The sequence below is a fragment of the Diadema antillarum genome, unplaced genomic scaffold, assembly GCF_040938485.1.
Source record: "Diadema antillarum isolate AM-2024a unplaced genomic scaffold, OU_Dant_1.0 seq00000663_RagTag, whole genome shotgun sequence".
Lineage (NCBI taxonomy): Eukaryota > Metazoa > Echinodermata > Echinoidea > Diadematoida > Diadematidae > Diadema > Diadema antillarum.
The window spans coordinates 1,056,588-1,076,684 of NW_027271575.1; the positions used below are offsets into that span (position 1 = coordinate 1,056,588).

Here is a 20,097-nt window from a genome sequence, read left to right on the forward strand (position 1 = left end):
TTGTATATTTCCACGTCATCATCACGTTTTGTTCTTATCTTTTTTGTGTGACAAATTTTGGCGAGCGAGCCGAAAATTTTTGTATTTCAGCTTACAGAACTAATAGATAACCTAACGATCTATACCAACAAAGTGAGGACTTGAAAAAAAATACTTGAAATTACTACGCGCCAGGGAGCCGAAATGTGTATATTTCCACGTCATCATCACGTTTTGTTCTTATCTTCTTCTTTTTTTGATAAATTTTGGCAAGTGAGCGCAGCGAGTGAGCCGGAAAAAAAAAATTATATTTCAGCTTACAAAACATGCAATTCTTGTCATTTTTTGTTTATAAAATCTTACAATTCTAATCAAGATATAGTGACGGCCTTATAGATACGATTTTTAAGAACAAACTGAGGACTTGAAAAAATACTCCATCTTAGTACGCGCCAGTGAGCCGTAGTTTGTGTATTTCGGCGTCATCATCACGTTTTGTTCTTATCTTTCTTTCTTTTTTTTGATAAATTTTAGCGAGCGAGCGCAGCGAATGAGCCGAAAAATTTGTATTTCAGCTTACAAAACACGGAATTCTTGTCATTTTTTTGCTATTAAATCTTACAATTGTAATTATGATAATATCATAATATTATATTATTATAGTGACGGCCTTATAGATAACGATTTATACCAACAAACAGAGGACTTGAAAAAATACTCTAAATTAGTACGAGCGAATGAGCCGAAATTTGTATATTTGCGCGTCATCATTACGTTTGTTCTTATCTTGTTTGATTTTTTGCGCCCCCCCCCCATGTTCGAAACCGTTGGCGCCCTCCTTTAATCCAATCGGCGATCGCTTCAGAACAAATAAATTCGGTGTAACATTCTGCCTGCTAAATATAAAATGACATGTGTGAACACAATATACATTGTCATTTTGTCCGCATCATCATCATGTTTTGTTTTTATCTTGTTTGATTTGGATTTCTGCCCCCTACAACCCCCCCCCCCCCCCCGTCCGGGCGAGGGTTTTTTCTTCTTTTTCTTCTTCTTCTTCCTTTTCTTCCCCCCCCCCTTTTTTATCTTTTTTCTTCTTCTTTCTCGTTTTGTTTTTCGTTTTTTTCGTGGCCCCTTGCCCCCCCCCCCCGTTACGCCACTGGTTTCTCTTCCTTTTTATCTCCCAATTATTTCTGAATTATAGGGGTTTAGATTCACGTATAATTGTAACCATTCCATAAATTCTTCATGAAGTCAGATGAACCTTGACTCAAATGAATACGAACGCTGTTGCGACACGGATTGTCGCCCCTACACGGATTGTCGCCCCCGTAGACGACAATCCGTGACGCTTGTGGAGTTCCCTATTTTTGACCTCGATGGCGACAATCCATGATGGCAAAGAAAAAAAAAATGTTGCGACACGGATTGTCGCCCCGTCAAGGATTGTCGCCCCGGGCTCGGGGTGGTTGCTCCGGTGTTAAGCTTTGGTGGGATGGGTATGACTGGTAAGTTTAATATGCGTATGTGTGTGTGTGTGTGTGTGTGTGTGTGTGTGTGTGTGTGTGTGTGTGTTTGGAGTATAATGATACAATATGTAGAAACTGTGCATGTGTGGTGGTTGTAAAGTGGTAGTGGTTTGTTTGTCTGTGTGTATACGTGTGCCTGTATGCGTACGTGTGTATGTGGTATATAGTGGCGTATGTGTATATCAACGGGTATGTGACGGTGCGAGTTTGTGGGAGCAGTTTTGTGCCTGCATGAGTATCTGAGGGGTTTGGTCTTCGTGGGCTACGTAGGCCCTACGTATGTGTGTTGTGTGGGAGCGTTCGTGTGTCTACGTAAGGCCCCAGTCACATAATGCTCTGCGTCCGGTGTTACGTCCAAATATTTTTTTTTTTTTTTTCTGCGGACACCAACGGATCCCTTGCCTGAAGTACAGTGTCTATTTAAGCGCTTAATCTTTACCAAACCGCGCTGGCTGTGCGATGAATGGGACAAAAAACAGGAAGTAAACCACCAACTTATCGGTTTTTGCAAACAAACTCTTCATATATATATATATATATATATATATATATATATATAATATTTCGAAAAACTGGGTTTTTTACCAGGTCTGAAAGATAAGTCACAAAATCTAAAGTATTCGAATTAGGAAGTCTGTATATTATACCCAATAACACATTCCTACATCCTGGGATAGAAATTTCTACAAAAAGAGATTCAACAGTGTTGTCCACTCTACAAATGTCGTTGTGAACAATACACTTGTAAATACTTGATACATAAAATGCAACACCGCCTCCACTTCTGTCTGATCTATTACTGACATACATATTGTATCCGTCAATTGCAAAGGAATCTTCCGTAGTGGAAGTCAACCAGGTTTCGCTATTACAAAGTCCAATGATAGAGAGTGATTGGCTAGCATCGGATTCTAATAAAAATTTTAACTCATCAACATGTTTATTCAAACTTCTTATGTTAAAATGCAACAGAGAAAATGTGTCTTTAGAGAATTTAAAATACATATCTTTGAATTGATTAACTGTTATGTAATTACATAACATGTTCAGATTTAAATCATTTCTAAGATCATAAGGCAGTTCATTTACTGCTGAATTAAGATAATCGGCAACGAAGTTGTCATAAGGAGTTGCTTGTGTAACTGGTGCCTCATCAACTGAGTCAGATTCGGATGTTGTGAGCCTATACAATTCAAAAAAAAATCGTCATTTGGCACGGAATGAAAGGGTGCATTCGAGAGATCAGCCATAGCGAAAGATGAAATTGTCTAAGATATGAACCTGCATATTAAACAGTAGCGCTGTAATGAAGGAATGCCAAGTTATTATGCAATGGGAGAATAGCCAGCAGACACGGAAGACGGAATGTGACAAGGTGCGGGAAATAATCGTTGCACATAGCAGTGTGCTTGGGTTGCGTAAAGACCTGAATAAATAGAGGATTGTTGCGAAGGAAGGGAACTTGGAGTAAAAGAATGCGGAATGAATTGGGCTAGAAGGGTCAATAACGATGAGAGAGAAGAACAAGGAACACACACCAGGTGAACGAAGATACAACGAGTGTCTCGGTGGGCTTCCGAAATAAAATAAAAAGACATGCATACGCAAGATGATCGGCGGAGAGTATAGACAAAAGAAGAAGGAATGCACATGATCTTACCAGCAGAGAGCATTGCCCTACCGCTGCATTAATACAACAAATCCGCCTCAGAAAGTACAAAAACGCTATAACAGAAAGCATCGGTGCACATCTTCCTGTCAGCCACCACCATACACCGTTTAGAATTTGGCAGACAGGAAGAAAAACAAGTAAAATGAATATCCAAATCAAAAGAAAATGCAAAGGGAATTTGAATTATCTAAATTTCAGTAAGTAACAAATTTTATGAAGGAATATACTTAATGCGAATACCTGCGTTCACTCGCGGATATTCTTACGAATTTTCACGTAATGTTTTTCTTTCAACTTGCATAAACTTCCGAATAGTTCGGAACACTTGCGGAGAGTTGCGACTATTTACGGAGAGTTGCGGATATTTTCGGATAGTTACAGATTGTTATAAATAATTATGTACAATATGACGATCCCTGCCAAGTCAGTGCATTATGACAGTAAATTTATCACATATTGGACTGTCTTACATTGTGCACTTAACTGGGGAAAACTGAAATTGAATTTACGTACAAGTTGTGAAAAGTTTTCGCATTTCTTTAATTTGTTTTACAGTAATAAAAGATATATGAAATTTTGAGCTTGAAGTTTGAATTTATTTGTGCAGCTCAAATATAAATAAACATCATAAATGTAAAGACCACATAACATAATTATACCACAAATAGAATATAATCTAGATCGATAAGTTGAACAGAGTAAGAAAATATTACTTACAGTCACGGAATAGACAAACTGTGGTTACGCTGTCATTGTGCAGCGATATGCATGACTTTCTGGGTTATGTTAAGGAGATTGTTATAATAAAGCAATGCCTATTACATTTCCAGAAAAAAAAAAAAACATTAGGACATTCGGACACCCCTCCCCCGCCCAAATACAATAAAAGAAAATTTGATATCCATGGAGCGTAAAGTGGGTAAGACTATAGGGAAATACTAAATTCGTTCTCATTTTATATAGTTTATCGCTGTCCCACACCTTCCCGACCAGAAAAGTGAAAAAAAAAAATGCTGTCACCTCATCCCCAAACCAAAAATTGCCTTCCGAGTTTCGAAAAATATACATTCAAATAGTACAAGGAAAAATGTTCAGCACCAATGGTCAAGCGGTGCCACCTAAAATGACCATTTGTGGGAGAAATTTCGTAACATGACTTTGCGGTTCTGCCTTCCCCGCCGCTCCGAGTGTGTTGTAGCATTCCTTCAGGTAAATGCACTGCAGCTTGGCAACACGAGTTGTGTGGCTTCCCACGCGTCTCTGTGTTCCCATGCGAGTGGAAAACAGAAAACGTCGAAGGACGTAATCGTCTACAGAATCCGTAACTCTCCGCAAATACATACATACACACACACACACACACACACACACACACACACACACACACACGAAGGTTCGTTATTCCGAAGGTTCGGTTTTTTTTTTTTTTTTCCGACGCTTCATTTATCCGAAACACACAATTCCCTGTACCTAGAGGTTCGTTGATCCAAAAATGAAATTCGGAATAACGAACCTTCGAATAAAGAACCTCGGACTAAAGAGCCTTCAGAATAACGAACTTTTGCAATAACGAAATGTAACCCCCTTCCCACATACGCACACACATCCGAACCGATACCACATTCCTTCTTCCCAATGTTGATAAATAAGACATAACGGACCGTATGCAGAAAAGCAGCATCCGTCCGCACGCAAGCACCACTCCGAATTCATTTATAAATCCGCCAAACAAACTCATCAAAGTCAAAGCTGCTGATAAAATCAATATCAACGTTTATGCCAGTAACAGTTTACTAGGTATCCCTACCCACGCGCATTTAAAAAACACATACGCAAAAAGCTGACATAGTAAACACATTCTTCCATCATACACACACACACGCACAAACGGACACTAAATTATCATGTGCGCGCGCACATACACACTTCCTTGAAACCTCACCATGACTTTTTACATGGCATGTTTGCATGGATGTAGCCATTTAAGTTATGTGTTAGTATTTCAATGACTATGTCCAGAACGACATTACCCAGCAAAATGTACTTCGAGGGCGGGTGACAACCCGTGCCGCCAGCCCTCGTGCCGCCAGACAACAATCCGTGACGGGGGCGACAATCCGTGTAGGGGCGACAATCCGTGTCGCAACAAACGCCCTCATGTTTTGCTTTTGGTGCACCTAATCATCATTATGATTAGGTACACTAAAAGCAAAACATGAGGGCGTTCGTATTCATTTGAGTCAAGGTTTATGTACCTCGCTGGCAGGATCCCTGAGAAAGACGAATGTCATCTATAGCGATGTCACTTTTGTAGCTACTCCCACGCACACCTTCCATGGTAATATAGAATGGCCGGGTGTAATTGTCGATAGGGATCTATTAAAGAAAGAGCATGTGATTTGCAAAATATTTTCTCGTAACAATGCAATGCAGCCAGGGAAATCAGAGGAGAAATGTAATAGCTTAGTGTAGTTAACAGCGGTTGTGATGGACATGATGGACATTGTGGCATATTTTCATAAGTATGAACTTTTGTGTAGAGTTTAATGTAGCACTTACGGTCATAACGATGTTATACGGAGTAATGATTTCGTCATGATATCGCAAAAGAGATTTAAACCTAAGGGTGGTATTTCCCGAGAGTTTCCAATTCCCCCCATGAGTTTAAATCAAGACACATCAGGATCATGTTGTAATGAGGTTAAAGAAGATAAATCAATCGGCCAGTATTTAGCACACAGATCATAAAATCAAGGTGTTTTATTCCAGTAGACTGCTTTAATTGCTCTCTTCTCCCCTGCCCCGTGTCATTATTTGATTTGATTTGATTTAATTTACTGGTTTCTGTATCATTATTGTACATGTACATTCATGTATCATACATAAACATAAGTTGTTCACAGACTATTTTTTTTTTATTCATTTCCTTCGCACAATATACAGCAAAACGTACAACAAACATACAACAATGTATAATGATAACAGTCATCTCTGTCACGATTACTATATGCTGCGTAAATGATTGCATTTAATCTTGATGATTCACTTTCTTAATACACGTCCATCTGCGCGCATTCTGCAATGTTCGTACCTATATTTTTATTTTTCTGTATAGAGCTGGTACATACACGTACATTATGTAAATATATAAACATATATATACTCTCTAAAAAAAATCGAGTGAAAATATTCACTCTTAAAAGAGTAAATACAAAAAAAGAGTGAATTCTATTCACTCTGAATTCACTCTTTTTTGTATTCACTTTTTTAAGAGTGAATATTTTCACTCGATTTTTTTAGAGAGTATATATATTAATTATATATATTTATATATAAAGATAAGTAACAAAGCTGCAACAAAGTTCATGCTGTATTCATCAACGGTTTATTTCTTCTTATTTCTTCAACCGTTGGTGAATACAGCATGAACTTTGTTGCAGCTTTGTTACTTATCTTTTTATCTTGCCAACACGTGGACTACCTTATCAACATATATATATATATATATATATATATATATATATATATACATACATACATATAGATATACATATATAAGTCTTTGGAAACACTCTTGTCTAAACTAACCTGTGCTTCATACCAAGCATTTCCACTGGCTCCAGTAAGTGAGAATGAAACGTCACTTGAACTTGGAGTCGTTGACGCCGACTTGTAGACATTCAGTGAATGTATTGTACTACCGTGCATATGATACCAAAATGTCAGGCACTGAGGCCCGTAACGATACTGGGCGGGGCTGGTTAGGCGTGCGTCTTGCCCAAGAGAACGTGGATGAGATGCCTCCATGTACATGTAATATCCGTCTACAATAGAAAATGAATATACAGTACACTCAATGAAGGGAAGAAAAGAATGCGGTTACAGTCTCTTTAATACACTGAAGGTTTCATTATCCGGGTGGTCATATAGTTTGGCAATCCGAAGATGAGTTGAAATCCAAAATGAAATGAGGCTCGTTATTACAAATTCTTATTTATCCACAGACTTAATAAGGTTTATTACTGTTAAGGGTTATTTTGATTTTTCTGCAATCTGAAAATGACGACGGTACAATTAACAAAGGAATACTTTTAACGTAAGAAATAAAAATCGATACTAAAAGCACTTACAGCCGGTTGTATGGTCTCCTCCAGGTCCGGTGAACCACGACGAGGTACCTCCATTGTTACGGGTCCAATCAAAGTCATCATAATGTGACTGCTGCCAGCCACAGGTACCGTATTCAAAGTCACAGTCAATGCTATGTTGCCCTGAGAGATAGCGGCACAATAAAATAACGGTCATTTTTTTTTTGTACTATTAGAATACTACAAGCGATATTGATGCACCAGTCACTTTCAGAAAAGGAATGAATATGAATTGTTTTATGAACATAACATATCAGCAATTAAGATTTGATTTTTTTTTATTATTTAACCTTCGTTTTTTAGGCTTAAATGATAAGTGTAGATCCTATGTCACAAAACAGGGAACAGTTGGTTTAAGCCCTATATCAAAGTGATAATAAAAAAAAAATGTTATCATGAAATTGATCCATAGATATCTTACCTTTGGGCGGTGATGTTGTTGGTTCATAACTTCCGTGTGTTCTTGTAAGTAAATCAGTCACTTGTTTGTGAGAAAAGACAAGGACAGATAAGATGTTTCAGACCAGTTCCTTTGTCAGATATTACTGAATGTAATCACCCTTGGAGGCTTTGAAAATAAGAAAAGAAAAAACTTGGCATCTAAAGATAGTCGAGGTTCGAAAAATACTTCATCTGATTTCATACGCTGAATGGCCTTATTCTTTACACTCATGATAGTCAGGAGTGTTAGGTGCAGCCATCAAGTTGTTACAATTCTTATCATCATATTAACATAGGCATGGATGCTTTCACAACTCAACAAACTTGAATTCACGGGTTCGCGTCACGACACCGACACCCACGAGTCATACACCCCACGAGCCATACAGCTCACAAGTCATACAGCCCATGAGTCATACAGCCCACCAGTCATACAGCCCACGAGTCATACAGCCCATGCCCAACTCGTGGGCTGTATGACTCGTTGGTGTCGGTCTTTTGGGATGACCCCGAATTCACAAAGGGTTTAAGGGGGATAAACACGTTGCAGTATTATCTTTACTTATATATTTGACAATATACAATCAAGTCAAGTAAGACCCTAACTTTTTTCCCCTCGATCGAACAGTATTTTCTTCGCATGTGGGTTTTCCATCAAAAATCATCCAAACCCAGGATCTTTTCTTTTTTTAACTTGACTCGTTGGCATTTTATTCTCGTCGAAGAATAATTTTCTTCAAATTTACAAAAACAAAATATCAAAACATGGAAATTGATATTAGTCTATGGATTTCCCAGTGATAAGCATTGAATATCATTTTCTAATCGTTTTGTCATTCGAAGGTTTATTGGTTAATAACTACTTTTTGCCTTAAGATTTTCCATGTACAAACATTCAAAGCCACTTTCCCATCATTTCCTATAAGATGAATCATTGGCAACATACCTGTTGTTCCTGTGAGTAAATAAGTTTCTTTGAGAGTGAAAAAAAACAAACAAACAAACTTGAAACTAATCATTGAAGGCTAATGATTGTACAAAGGAAGGAAGCACTTTGCTACTTAAGCCATGCGGCTGAACTCGAATGGGAAACATTACAAAGTTGGCGTTTGGTCCTGAAGTTTACTTTGCTATCAGCTAGTTTCTTCTACATTCTACTTTCTTGAAATGAAAGCGGTCGAAGCATAAACCTACGGTAGAGTAAAGAATAATGGCACATGTAAAGGCTTTAGGATTGGACTTTATGACGTAGCATAACCCAACCGCATACTCCCCCCCCCCCCCAAAAAAAAAAAAAAATCTAAACACGTAACGCATATCGTTAGGTTATAGGAATTGTTTCCTGTACATAAGGAAGTGCTAATTAGAAGGAAGAATAGGAATCTGGCATAATGGCCAAGAGAAGTCATAAAGTAATAATGGGTCAGAATTTTGAACGATGTACAACTGAGCTAAAACAAACCAAATTTAAAAAGTAGGAAATTCGCCAAATCATTTATCTTACCTGAAAGAGTATAACTCAAGCTGTAATATGAATCAAATTATACTAGGATTTTCTCACAGGAACAAGCTTTTATTCACCGCGGAAGTTTACCATGTCCAGAGCAGCGAATGTCCGTGAGGAATAGTTGTACTGCACATACATTTGAATACCATTTAAAATAGATTGCAAAGAACTGATTCAGTTCAAAATCGTAACAAAATATCTTAAGGGACGTGTGTACGTGTTGGCATAATATTAAGCTTGTACTCCTAACCTGTACGTTATGGCAGACAACTGATGATTTTAGGCAAATTCGTCATTTCTGTTGAAATATTGCTGTTCCGCTAAACACTTTCTCAACTATACGCGCATTTTACAGAAACTCAATATTTTGACCTCTTATTTCACTATCCCATACTTTAATCCTCACTCCCAAATAATAACATAACTTTTTAAGATGTATCTGATCTAGGTAGTCTCTATAACCCAACAAACATAGCATAGTTTTCATCACGGAGGTTCGCATATAGCTCACGGACGTTCGGAACAAACAAGGTATTGAACAATGCAGTTCTCTTGAGTTGGAAACGCATTCTACTCAAAACAAACAGTAATTTTATGTCGAGAACAAACTCCTCTACAAAATCCTGAATAGATATTACCAATTCTCAATTATAAAAGCTTGTTTATCTTCTCACACTGAGGAATCAAAGAAAACAATTTTCCATCTCTCGTAAATAAATGTACAAACGTACGTGTAATCTCAGTGAAATATATTTTTTATAGTCCATCCTTGAGAACGAATGGCGTTATCACGAAGTAAAGATTCAGGTCCTAAATTTGTTATCTAAAGTCTACAATGCAAAATTTGCTTATAACGAACATGGTCACAGCTAAATATGACAAAGAATTAACAAACAAAAACAAAAGAAATGTACTCCGTTATAGAAATACGAAGTTTAGCTGGGGAGGGCAAACAAATACGTTAGGAAGAAATCCCTCTGCGTTTGCTCCTTGTGTTACACACTGTCACCGAGGAGAATTTGTGTTATTAAATAGTCAGAAATGATTATTATGTTCGATACTGCGAAGTTTCGTCATAACAAGACACAATAAATCCATATAACTTGGATGGATGTTTGTGACTTCGATATTATACATGGTTTGTTATAACAAACATTTTGTAGCGCGTCATTTCGGAGGCTCGTTATTCATACAGTTTGTCAATCCGAAAATTGATAGAGTTCGTAAAATCATGAAGCTTTTTTATTGGGTAAATGATAGGAATCTCCGAAGTTTAATCGAAAGGTTTATTAATTGAACATGAAAAATCAGGTTCGCTTATCCAAATGTGGAGAAACAAGTTAACAACCAAATCCTCCACATTTCAAAACCTCATGATAACCGTTTTCACCTAAACGAATATCAGGCCCATTCCACTTTTAGAAGAACGGACGTAAACATACTGAACCTTAATATTTGATTTTCGGACTAACAAACTTTCGGAATAAGAACATTTTTAATAAGAAACCTCCTGAATTAACTACGAACATTTTTTTTTTCATTTTCGGAATAACAAACCTTTGGACATTCCGAGTAACGAATCTTTGGAAGAGCAAACGTATCAAAATGCAACCTTAAACCTATTCTTAATCATTACTTTTTTAGCATGATGTGTTTTCAAAGTAAGAACAAGAGCACAAACAAATTAATGACGATCTCGCTGTCTCTGAAATGTAAAATGAAAAAAAAAAAATCTTGGAAAGAATGACATATTAATATTGCTTTTCATTGATGAGTATAAAAAACACACCATGTCATGATAAGCGGAGGATTTGCGTGTTTTCATCAGACGATTTTATTGAATACTGCATTATTTTTGTTCGCTTGTGACGGCATTTCGATGAATTAAAAAAAACTTCTCCAGAGGAATTTGGTATAACGGGAGTGCACTGGTAATTCTTTTCTCTGTGTGTTGGAGCTCGATCCCTTCTCCGGTTCTTCTCATTTTCATTCAACTGCTTCCACGTCTTTTTGAAACTTTTTCGTTTCTTCTTCAACACATGCCCATTACAGACTTCTTCCGTCATTATCCTGAATGTGATTGCGTAGCACTTTTGGTATTTGTTTTGCTTTTGTTTTCTGTTTGGTCGCAGCATGTTCAGGCTACTTAGGGAATGAGAGAAAAATCGTCGTGAAGAGATAAAATAAGAATGAATTAAGGCATTTAATATCATAACAATTACAGCGAACGTCCGCTATAGAGACCAAAATAGGATGTGTTCTGTTTGAGAGGGCAGCTACCATACTCAAAAGATAAACACTTGGAGCAGCTGTCACTAAAAAGTGGCACTGTTCTTCTTTCTCCTACTATGTAATCCATTGACTTATTCTACCAACGAACATCCGTGACCAAAACGTTTTCCGTTTGTTGTTACAGGTAAATCGAGTGCTGAACGTTATTCACTTTTGTGTATGAGCGACTCGGTGATTAGGTAATATTTTCAAGTAACATTATCTTAATGTGCAGTGATATATTATTTGTAATTATCAGAAATGTCCTTTCTCGGACAGAACGTCCGTGAGCGAAACTTTCAGAACCTGTAACAATACAAATTGTCTCCAGAACCTCATTAGAAAGACATTTAGATGCACAGAAATTACAGATTATGCAAAATTTTATTTTCCTATTACTTTGTTTTCAGTGTTAAGCTGTTTTTGTATGATTACAAGGAAAACAAGCGTAAAACTGTGAGTAAATTTTCAACTGTGTGTTCATTATGATCATATAACGCCTTAAAAGCTCTGAAACTACTGTTCGAAACTCATTGTTTACTTTGTAAATCTTTATTTGTCGCTATTGGAGCCCAAGGATTTAAAGAATACAGGACACTTTCGGGACAAGTTATCCCTATCGGTGGGATTGCATACGTCACGGACGTTCGTTCTACTACTACATAGGGTCATGTTCCAGGACTGATAACTAATCGGCAGAGAGTACCTAGCCTTCCTAACTCTTTCAAAAATTTGAAAAGGTATTGTCAATGCAAATTATAAGAAATTTGACATCCTTACAATATCTGTATTGCTCAGAGGGGAATCAGGAGGTGACTTTTCAGAGAAAAAAAATAATTATTTGCTTGGGTTTCGGTAAATTGCATGGTCCAAAAACTGCGGACGAGCGTCAGTCCGCTCCAAAAATGACATGCAGCTCCTCGGCTAGAGAGCCAAAGGTCAAATGTACCTTCGCCATCAAAGCAAGATGGTGTCCCACTCGAAAACGTTCTAATCATCACGGACGTTCTTTTTTTTCTCGGAGGTTCGTCTAAAAATATAATTTCGGTTCCTATTTGACAAATGATGGACAGAAACTCAAAACAAACACATCATCGTGTGGCTAGATCTTAGCTGATTACGACTCAGAACAATATCGCCAATAACGTCTAATGGGCTACGATCTTTATTAGAAAACAGCGGAAGCACGTCCGTGTCGAAAAATGAGTATAATTTTGCATAAAAGAATGTTACGTCCCATGTACAGCCAGCAGACGTAAAATTTTTGCAGGATATATTTATTAGTGGAACACCAAATTTTCGTATACATTACAGTTGGGACAACAAAATAGAATTTGCAGCAGCGATAGAAATAAAAGCATCACGGACGTTCGTCTGTTTAGGGCTTTTATACGTGCTCATAAAGTTCTTATAATGTTGTGGTACATACCCATGATATGTAAGATCCAGAACATGGTCAGATATTAGATGCCACGTACCATAAAAAAGGTCGTTTGAAAAACAAAAAATATAGTGAAAATAGCGTTTTTACCGTATTTTTACGCTTTAAGTCCTTGTCAAATGAAAAATATCAGGCAAAAGTCAACCAAACCATACATTTCCTGAAAGGAAATTTACCAATCTTTCAGATGACATGAAAAAATCTGGTTTCTTAGATCATCCTGGCGTGTGCTAAGGGAAAGAATGTCATAAGGTGCGATAATTCGCAATTGTACATCGTTCAAAATTCTCACCCATATATATATATATATATATATATATATATATATATATATGGGCCGTGACGCGAGAAAAGGGCCCTTAGGCCGTAAAATACCGAAATTGAGTTTTCAACGCCACATTGAAGCGCGAGTTCTGACGTATGTAAATATGCAATCCGTTTTCTGAAATTCCACTCCTAAGTGCCCCAATTATGAAATTTAAAAAAGCATGTTTTGCCCAAATCCTGCCACTTTTTAACGCGTTTATGCATGCGCGCGCGTAAGTCATGGATGGGGAACACTGTGCCCCTTTAACAGCTCATAGTCCCACAGTTTGGGTCCGTTATTCATCAAAGTTGGAATCTTTCCCCCAAGTCTTGTCATGGATGATATGATGTAAAAATTAAGTATTCTTATGAAATCATCGTTGCCATGACAACCACAAAAATAAGAGTTGCATTTCAAATTCTAAACGAATTTGGGCTTTCAGTATAAAACACGCATAGAGAAACATGTCGTTAGATATGGTAACAGAATGTATCCGATTGAGAAGTGGATGTGTGCGTGTGTGTGTACTTGTGTGTTACTTACGTGTATGTACATTGAAGATTTGTGTGTCTGTCTGTTTGTGTTTGAGAGTGTGTAGGCTTGTGTGTGAGTGAGACAGGAAGATGATAAGAGACCATGTTTTTGTCGTGAGTGTCTAATGTAAACTATACAGTCATGCAAGTTTAACGCTTGTGTTGGATTGTATGTTAAGCCATCATTGTGTTCTCTAGCCTGTGAAAGTGGGTGTGTGTATGTATGTGTGTACTTCTGTGTGAACTTGCGCGTATGTATATTGTATGTTTATGTGTCTGTCTGTCTGTGTTTGAGTGTTTGAGTGTGTGTATGTGTGTGCTGAGACAGGAAGAGGATAAGGGACCATGTCGTTTGTCTTGCATGTTTGAACACATGTAAATAACGTTTGAATGTGTTTGAATGTATATTAAGCCATTATTGTGTTCCTCTGCATGTGAAAAGGTCTATAAACAAGCTTTATATTCTAAACAGTTGCATGCATGAGTGTTTGGCTAGGTGTGTGATATAGCTGAAATACGAACAGGGCCATGGTTAAAAATGAATGCAGCAATGTTTGTGCAGGCCTAACGGAACATCCCGGCACTGTTACACATACAAGATGTAATGTGTTTTTGCAAAATATGCAATCTAGATGTAGCAAATGTGCGGATTTTATACTTGCAATGTAGGATGGAATTAATCATGGCCTATTTTAACCCTTCTTTTACAATTACATTACAAAATTAAACTAGAATTATGTCACTGGGGTAAGAGTACTCCAATTATACATTCATTTCATTCATTCAACATAGGCCTACATGTGCAAAAACACACACGCATACACACCTATGTACAAAGAAGTACCGGTACACAGCATGCACTATGCAAACAAAACTGTAACATACATATTCACACATACTTCCAAGACAGTATCAAAATGAACATGAAAAAGAATACATAAAGAATTGTAGGCACATGCTCCATATGGAATTTGTTGGAGTAAAGAGTTATTGCACTTGCAACACTTTAATCTCTTCTCCTACCACTTAATGGATCTCAACTCCATCAAAGACAATGCATGATGCAGTGTAGATAATTCAATTCCTTTTTCTTCATTCTTCTTTTTCCAACATAACACAACACAGAATAAATCAGGAACTATATCATAAACGTATACATTCGACTTCGCAGAGGATAAATGATACAGATAAAGATATATGCATGCATACTGGCAAAGAAAAAATACAGTTATGTTTCAACTGAGAAAAAAAAAAGAATTGAGAGGTCCACTAAAAAGCAAGCTTGTGTATTGTGAACCACTCAAAGAAAAATGTTATGAAATACTTATTTGCAAATAAGGGACACGACGTGACAGAATAGATGGAAAGAATTGAAGAAAGAAAAAAGAGAATGCCTCCACACTGAACAATTTACATGGAACTCCAGAAAGATGGATGCAACTTCCACCAAGAGCAGATACAGAATGAAATAGTCTAAAAGTAAAATTCAATAGATAAAGTAATGGAATTCAACTATGTACCCTAATTGTCTTGTATAATTGTACTAAAAACTATGTGTCGATATACTGTTTTGTCATATTCAAATGACTGTAAATGACATGTACATACTCATATCTGATGTAACGGAATTAAGCAGAAATAAATCAAATCAAATCAAATCAAATCAAATTGTTCCCATTGCTATATGAAAACTGAGGTAATGTTAACATCTGTTCCCTGAAAAATGAAAAAACAAACAAACATATAACTCTTAATCATGTCATGTTGCCATTCCCCCTAAGAAAGAGTAAAACATCTACTCACGAAAAAGATCCAGTGATTCTCAAGTGGAAAGTTTTAAGTGAGATTTCTGTTGGTTTCCATGCTTCCCATACCCTGATGAAATTACAGTAATCACGTTACATTAATATCAGCCCAAGCTCAGCTACATGTGAAGAATAGTCATCATATGTATCCTTTTTCCCCCCTGATATTAGACACAGAAAAACAGAAAAGAAGAAACATGTATGTCAACTGCTTCAGGATGAGGCTAGCTACATACAAGTTTTTCTCTCTTGGGCTCACTAAAAAGACTGAATTTCACATTGATATCGACCACAGTCTACTAATACATGAGCTAATTAAATCACAATATCATTTGCACATTATTGGTAAGCTGACAGCAAAACAGTGGAAGTGAAGAGGAAACTTCTATGCTTATAACTTTTTTGAACAAGTCAACAGTGAATAATGCCATTTATAAACACATGTCAACAAAAGACAATACATAAAGGATATTGTAACTACTGAGAGAAAACCTAGGAATGTGAAGTTATCTGAAGATGCATTTGAAATTGTTACCCGTAAATTCATAGCAGAGTACTGATATGCCATGAGTATTGATAGTTTTCCACAGCTAGCAGTGTCTTGAGGGCATGATAATCACACCTGCCTTCTCGCCAACGACATTCATTATAGGGTGGAATTTTTTTTGGCTAAACCAGCTGTACTCAAGTACATTTGTAGGTTATGATAATGTGCAGTATAATTATGCTGCATACATGCATGGGGCGAAACATATTGTCATCCATGATCCAAGTTTCCAAACCAAAGGGCAATACCAGTATCTGCTCTAAGAGTGAAATACAGTAGGAAACATAAAGTGGAGAAGTATGCCAATAAGTTGAGGATGACACTTCATAGCTCTATCACGAGGCCTCAGTCTCTCGGACTGGGGGCAAGTGACATCTTGGAAGAGGAAAGGTCTGATGTGCTTGAAGATATTCATAGCGCTCTGTCGAGTGTTGATCCAGTAGATATCAGCCTGAGTGGGTAACTGCTTGTTTTGAGGAACCATTCCAACTGTCTTGAGTAAACCCAATTAGAGTTTTTCTTTTTTTTTTTCGTTATCCCAGAGGTGTTCCCTCACACAAACAATCAGCCTGGCTGAACATGGTAGAAGTGAAAGTACGAAAACTTTCTGATCTCAGACAGCTCCCTGTAAACGGGACAGGTACGCTTTCCAGTCTTACAATTGCCAACCCCACCAGAATCGTGAAGGAAGATGACTTGTCCACGACTTTTGAAACTGTTGAAAACTCCTCAAGGCTGTCACATTCAGACCTGAAAATTATGAATATTTTGAATGTTAATATTATTCTATTTCTTCGAAGGTTTAAGGTCATACTCAATACTAGAGTGTCATTGCAGAAGAAAATGAACCATGCAGGTTACAGAAATGGAATAATTATTAAACAGATTAAATTAGATTTGAAATGTAAACTCAAGGAATTAAGTTTAGTTCTATACCTCATCAGCCAGTGCAAGATGCATCTTAATACAAAGCATATTATGCAATTACCAAAAATACATCCCTGGATTATGTCTTCTGATTTGGTTCACAGATCCAGGTATTCATAGTAAATGAAAAGGATAGGTCATAATAACAAATGATTTCTTTTTTTTTTTAATTCAAATTATAGTTATAGTTCTACTTTACAGTCATAAGGTTGTTACTAAACTCAACATTCGATACTATTAATGCAATTAGCTGATGCACAGCACAATACAAACCTGCAATTAGTTGTTTGCTCCTGCCAAATTCTTTATCTACCAGACACCAAGTACGTCTCCTCTCCATCTGATGGTTCTGTTCCAGTTCTGTGTGCAGCCCAGGGTTGTCTGCTTGTTCAGGAATAATAGCACAGCCAAGTTTTTATTCTGCCCTGAAATATGAGAACAAATGCTTAGTCTGATTAATGTGGGTTTGAAAGGTGGACTGTACAGTGGGATTTTTAAAATCAAAATAGTAGTATAGATGCCAACTTTGTGGACTGTTGTTGTGTTCTCCCAGTGAAATATGTATTACAACAATTATTTATTTCAATTGGAAAGAAAGAAAAAGAAGAAATGAATACCGGTACTACATCCAATGATCAGAGATGACAGGTGAAAGAACCTTCACAGTCACTAAATCATTAGAGTCTACATGACATCTGGAGAATAATCTCCCCTTGACATTTAGACAGTGAGTACCTACCCATAAACTCCTATAACAATGCTCTGAAACATATGTTGACAATGAACACTTATTATGAATAGGCCTAATTCTACAGTACCAGAATAACAAATGTAATGCCATGGTAATAGTGTGTCGATGAGATGTCTTTGTAACCAAAGTTTAGCACTTAAGAGTCTTTTGTGGAAAATATGAGAGAACTGATTTTGTCTTTTGGGCTTGCCCTATGATACTTCAGCCTCATAAAGGTTCCTACTGGTTAGTACGCTGTCGCTAGAACAACCCGGTATTTAATAATTATCAAGACTATTAATAAGTATTAAGACCTAGTTTGATTTACCAATGTAGAATTCAGTTATGCAGTATAACTGTCAAGGAACAAATGTAGTTGTAGAACTATCTTGCTGACAATGACATTACACAAATGTCACAATCTCAAGTAGGCCCAATCTTGTTTGCCTTTGGGTGCAGAAACCTAACGTTACACTTGAACAAGTCAGACAAATAAGCTGAACCACATGCATGATGCAGTTTTACGTTGTTGCCTGAACTAAAGCACTCCGAAATTATCCTCACCGCTAAAACACAGGATTGCTAAGGACAGTGTGAATACTGGTAGTAGCTTATGTTGACATTTTATATGAAAGGAGCGTTAAGATGAATGTATTAACAATGCCATACATCTACGCATCGTCAGACACAATGTAGGCTTATTAAACACGTTACTAACACTACTACGGAAACGTTTGATAGCGTCAGCAGATCCCCAACAAAAAATTGAAAGATTGGGACTGCGCTGAGCACAGGCCTGACCGAGCACGAAATTCAAACATTTTTTTTTTCCATTAATTTAACATCAAATTCAGTGTATGTTCTTACCATTTCATCATTGGGGATCCAATATGTTGATGTTCACCTTGAGTTAGATAATCAAAATACTGCAGGCGCCGTAGAAAAAGACGTTGTGGACGGGTTAATAAGGTTGATTCGAGCTGACTCCACGTGAAGCAAAAGGTGAACATGTTACACAACGAGCTGAAATCTTTTGGATTGCGCGTATTGCTTTGTCAAACTTCCGCGCCGTTTTCTGGCGTTTGTGCGCGTCAGAGCTAAGGGCCCTTTTCTCGCGTCACGGCCCATATATATATATATATATATATATATATATCAGATATTATTCATAAGTGAAATCAAAGAAACTGTCATGGATTCAATTCCAACGGATTTCCATATCTAACTGCGTTCGCCTTCTTTCTGTCTAATTGAGTAAAGCTATACACCTTTGCTGTGCAACCGCGAAAAACTCTGAATACGCGATTTCACCTATTTTTTTTTTCTCACCATAACCCAGATAGCAAAAAATCTGCGGCCCAATATTATGGGTTTTACATGGGCCTTTTGGGATCCGTATGTCCCATCTAACACCCACATTACTATCAAACCATATGTGCCCAATATGGGTTTTACATGGTATTTCTTGGAACTTCTTTGGTCCATGTTTCCCATGTAAAACCCACATGGAACCCACATAGGTGTGCCCTTCTTCAACCCATCTAGAACCCAATATAATCAAAGCATATGGGTCCCATTATGGGATCCATATGGGTATAAAGTCATAATTGGTGGTCTACTAAAAGGATTGCGAAACAGACACAACGTACGCACAGGTCAGTGCCGTTAGAGGGTCTGGCCAACTCGGTTTTCGGCTTATGAGATTTTAAGTCTGTGATAGGTCATGTCGTTACCAAAGTCAATCACGCGGGCGCGATCCTGTTCACACACAGTGTCCATTTTTCATTACGAATAGCTGCACCCTAATATTGCTTGCCTTTGGGACGTCCCCAATATTGGTCACGGTGTAGTGGGGATGATAATTAAAAAGGCCTATTCACATTGTCTAAATTCGAAATTGGGAAATCGCGAAGTTAGGTCCACCCATTCTCACTACAATTTTACTAGCATCGCGGAGTTCGCCACGGCAACATTCGCAAAAATTAGGTTAGGGTGGAATTTCACGGAGCACGCGAACGATTTGCGAAGGACGCGAATGGCAAAATCCAACATGCGGAAAAGTTTTTCTCCGAATGCGTTCCGACAATGAAGCCGAAAACTATTCTTGCGCAATGTGTGCGAAGTTTCCACGACGTATGTGCGAATGTTGTGTGTATCATTGCTAAAGTACAGCATGTGACCTACACGAAGAACACGCGACGGAAATGCGAACAACGAAAAATGTTCAATAATCATGGGATAAAATGTACCCAAGGAGAGG

General features: G+C 37.5%; 1 protein-coding gene across 1 annotated transcript in view; it reads right to left on the bottom strand.

Moving 5' to 3' along the window:
• Window positions 1–7,364, bottom strand: part of LOC139736808 (scavenger receptor cysteine-rich domain-containing protein DMBT1-like) — a 32,757-nt gene extending 25,393 nt beyond the window's left edge. Inside the window, exons 1-2 of the mRNA XM_071647471.1 lie at window positions 7,311–7,364; window positions 5,436–5,556 (exon numbers count right to left, since the gene is read on the bottom strand). Coding sequence (XP_071503572.1) covers window positions 5,436–5,556; window positions 7,311–7,364 — 175 coding nt within the window. The remainder of the gene's footprint in view (window positions 1–5,435; window positions 5,557–7,310) is intronic.
• Window positions 7,365–20,097: the final 12,733 nt, after the last annotated feature.